General features: G+C 52.4%; 1 protein-coding gene across 2 annotated transcripts; it reads right to left on the reverse strand.

Moving 5' to 3' along the window:
- Positions 1-856: 856 nt before the first annotated feature.
- On the reverse strand, positions 857-2,392 carry CUNH16orf90 (chromosome unknown C16orf90 homolog). Of its 2 annotated transcripts, none has more exons than XM_028117623.2 (3): positions 2,290-2,392; positions 1,440-1,793; positions 857-1,014 (listed from the first exon to the last, which is right to left on the reverse strand). In XM_028117623.2, the coding sequence occupies exons 1-3, from the start codon at positions 2,333-2,335 to the stop codon at positions 857-859; spliced, it is 558 nt and encodes a 185-aa protein (XP_027973424.1). In that variant the 5' UTR covers positions 2,336-2,392. The 2 variants fall into 2 exon arrangements, with proteins under 2 accessions (XP_027973424.1, XP_027973425.1); XM_028117624.1 differs by having other exon boundaries at positions 2,320-2,335.
- Between the last annotated feature and the right edge of the window lie 1,802 nt (positions 2,393-4,194).

A 4,194-nucleotide genomic window follows, 5' to 3' on the forward strand; every position in this document is an offset into this window, starting at 1 on the left:
CAGAAAGATCCAGCCCCGAATGTCAACAGAGTCGAGGTACAGAGGAGTCCAAGCTGAGTGTGCCTGGAGTCCAGGCCAGCTGAAAGAACGGCTGTGTCCATCCTGCGTGGAGGGACAGGGCAGCCAGGGGTCCCCATGGGGCAGTGAACTCAACCAAGGACTGAGTGAGTGGTGGCATGGGGTTCAGGCCAACATTTCCACCCAGGTCGAGAGTTGCTCTCTTCCCTGGTACTCTCTCTACACCTGGCCTGCTTCGTTGGTCCTCTGCTGCCTCGGCCAGAATGCCCTGCCTTGCATTTAGGTCTGTTGAGACATCGTCTATCCAGGAAGACTTCCGGGAGTCCCACCCAGAGGAGGATGTTCACTCCTCAACCAACACTGGGAGTGCCCTGGATCCTCCCTGGCATCAACCCGGAACTTGGCTCTCAACACAGATGGCAGGTGCTCTGAGAGGCTCTTTCTCTGCATTGACCTCACCACAGACAGACCCAGGGACAAGAGGGTGCAGGCCTTGGCTTTTATTGAAATTAGACCTGTGGGCTCCCTGGCCTCTTGGAGCCTAAATCTCCACTCAGCCTGGCCTCCCAGGTACAAGTGGCTGACCTGAGCTGGAGCAGGCTGCAAGGGCTTCTATTTTTTCTGTTCCTCCCGCAGGACTTCCTCCTCCCTCCCCCCCATTGAGTCTTCTGCCTGAGGCCGGCCCAAGCTCTGGTGCTGGGCAGCTGCCGGGGTGCGTCAGTGTGGGGCGGCTGCTGGTAGGGGCGGAGCCCTTCCTGTCTGCACCTGCCTCCTCCTCCGGAGCCATCCTTTTCCCTCCTGTCCGCAGCCGGGACAGCCAGGCTTGGCTCTCAGATCCCTACGGTCTCTCCAGAGCCCCAGAGCGGGTTCTCTTGCACAAGGGACATGTGGACTCCTCTGAGGTCCCCCAGGACCTTTTGGGCCTGAGCCCCAAGACTTCGGAGGGACCAGGCTGGGAGGGGACACCCTTGGCTGGGTCCGTGCTGGAACTGGAAGCTGAGGAAAGTAGGGAGAGACAAGTCACTCGGAGGGACCCAAGTGGAGGCTGCGAGGCCATCCTATGAACCCACCCCCCTAACCCCCGGAACCTGGCATTCTTCAAAATAGAAAGGGAGGGGCAGTTCTCCTGAAAGAGAGCCCATGAGGGAGGGAGGAAGAAGAAGGAAGCAGAGGGTTCAAGCTGGAAGGACCCTTGTCTAACGATCCCCTCGTTTTATAAATGGGCACACTGAAGCTGGGGATGGCAGGTGTGATGGTGGGGAGCTGTTCAAGGTCCCTCACCAAGTGCAGAGCTGGGGCAGGAACCCCGGAACCTTGGGAGTGAAGAAGGGCCCATCTCGGTCCATCTGAGTCCCCAGCCAACCCTTCCCTGAGTCGTTCCCTCCTGTCCCCGGCTCTGCCTCACCTGGACCGGTGCTCACCTGTATTTCCCAGGACGTCCCTGGGCACTGGAGCTTCCAGAAGGGCTGAGCAGTGGCTGTTACCTGGGCCCAGAGTCCCCTGGGGAAGGTCTAGGGGCCAGGCCATGCCCTCAGGCTGTGGGAGGCAGCCCCTGGCCATGAGCCGGCCCAACCAGTGGCTCTCACACTGGCCGGCAGCCTGCATATGGCCCGGCAGGTAGAGAGCCAGGCCCCGGAGGTGGCGCAGCCGGAAGTTCTTGGGCTTGCTTCCCTGGGCACTGGGGCACTGCTGCTGCTGGGCCCCCAGCCCCCCCTCGTAGATGTTGGGTGGTGTGTCAGGGTGGCTGGGATGTCCTCGGGCCCAGCTCACTGCATCTGCGGAGGGGAGAGCAGGAGGGTGGAGGTTGGCAGGCCGCAGCAGCCAAGAAGGGAGAACACAGTCACATGCTCTAAGACCAGCTTGTGTGATGGGCTCCACCCGTGGCTTGCTGAGCCTTGGCCTACCTTTCCATCAAATGGGCTCAGTCCCCTGCCTCCTATCAACCCCCACCCAACATATTACTCCTCTTCCCTTTCCCAATCAACAGGGAGGTCTGAGAAGCCTGAGATCATGACACAAAGATCTCTTTCAGGATTTCAAGCCCTTTCTACCACCCCTTTTTGCCCCCTACCCTAGAAAGAGCATTCCGGTGTCAGTATAGGAATTGCACAGTGGGTCCAGGATCACACAGTCCAGGGTCACACAGCCTAGACCAGTGGCCATTCCCCTCTCCCAAGCATGAACGTCCCTGAGGCCACTCTGGTGACTTTGGGCCCAGGTCAGGATAGGAGGGCATCTCTCCTCCTGCCACTCCTCCCTGCAGCCTGGCACCTTCTCTTATGCGCAGCTCAGAGAACGCACAGACCAAGGCTTCCATGGAGGGCCAGCGTGGTGGGGGAGGAGCGGCTGGGCCTCCTGTGCAGCAGGGCTCTACTCTCCCCTGCCTGGGTCTGCAGGTCTCCCATGGCAACCAGCTCTGTGATGTCAAATGGAAGACTCCCAGCCTTCCTGGACCCCCAAGTTTGGGAGGGGATGATGCCCAGGGCTGGGGCAGGGGGCTAGAGGGCAAGGGAAGGGGATGGAACCCGAGGGGAGGTCCCTGATCCTCTGGCTTGGGACAGGCCACACGAAACAGACTCAGCTCTTGCAGGCTGGAAAGTCACTCCCTGGGTGACCTCTTGGGGTCTCAGTTTGCTCTTGCATGGGTGGGAAATGAAGCTTTAGGGACACAAACTTTTGAGATCTGAGCCAGTGCTTTGAGCCTGCTGAGAAGGTGGTTCTGGATGGCTGAGCAAGTCCCTTAATTTTTCTAAAATGGCACTGTCCATTGCCCTATAAGTAGATAATGGGGTATGATGTGGGTCGTACCAAGTATAAGGATGTGGAAGAACTGGAGCTCCCACGTACTGCTGAGGGGAATGTAAAGTGGTACCACTGCTTTGGGAGACAGTTTCTGCAAAAGTTAAACTTTCACCTCTCCTCATTCACAGATGGCGGGCCCTCATGTAGGGAAAACATTAATTCACATGTAAAAACAAAACCTATTTGAGCTGATAAAAATCAGTAGAGAGAAAAAGGTTCAGCTCATTAGATACAAGACATAAGATCAACACACAAAAATTAATTGTATTTTAATGTACTACCAGAGAACAAAAAAAATAAAACGAGTAAATTTAAGGAGGTACAAAACAACACTGAAAATGACAAAACTTACAGAAATAAATAAAATACTCCCCCCCCAAAATTCTTGTTCATGGATTGAAGGCTTAACATTGTTAAGACAGCAACACTCCCCAAAATGATCTACAAATTCAATGAAATCCATATCAGAATCACAATAGCCTTTTAGACAGAAACAGGAAAGCTGATCTTAAAATTCACGTGGGATTACAAGCCAAATAACCAAAAACAATCTTAAAAAAGAAAAAGTTGGAAGATTCCTTTTCCCTGATTACAAAACTTACTATAATGCTACAATAACCAAAACAGTGGGGAAGGGGTGTACGGCTAGACGTCTCAACCAATGTAATAGAAAAGAGAGTCCAGAAATAAAGTCATGCATCTTTGCTCAATTGATTTTCTACAAGGGTACCAAGACCATTAAATAGGGTAAAAATAGTCCCTCCAACAAGTGGTGCTGGGACAACTGGATAGCCACACGCAAAAGAATGAAGTTAGACCCCTACCTCACACCATATACAAACATTAACTCAAAATACAACAAAGGCCTAAATGTAGGAGCTTAGAACTATAAAACTACTTAAAGAAAACATAGGGGTAAATCTTCGTGACCCTGGATTTGGCAGTGGTTTCTTAGATATGGTAACAGAAGCACAAGCAACAAAAGAAAAAAATAGATAAATTGGACCTCATCAAAATTGAAAATTTGTGTGCTATGAAAGACACTATCAAGAAGTGAAAAGACAGCCTAGAGAATGGGAGAAAATATTTGTATATTATATATCTGATAAGTACAATGTCCAGAATATATAAAGAACACCTATGAACTCAACAAAAAGGCAACCCTATTTATTTATTTATTTATTTTAAAGATTTTATTTATTTATTTGACACAGAGAAAGACAGCTAGAGAGGGAACACAAGCAGGGGGAGCGAGAGAGGGAGAAGCAGGCTCCTGGCCGAGCAGGGAGCCAGATGCGGGGCTCGATCCCAGGACCCTGGGATCACGACCTGAGCCGAAGGCAGATGCTTAACGACTGAGCCACCCAGGTGCCC

This window comes from Eumetopias jubatus, unplaced genomic scaffold (assembly GCF_037043125.1).
Source record: "Eumetopias jubatus isolate StellerSeaLion01/CBP00866 unplaced genomic scaffold, mEumJub1_p1.0 scaffold_12, whole genome shotgun sequence".
Taxonomy (NCBI): Eukaryota; Metazoa; Chordata; class Mammalia; order Carnivora; family Otariidae; genus Eumetopias; species Eumetopias jubatus.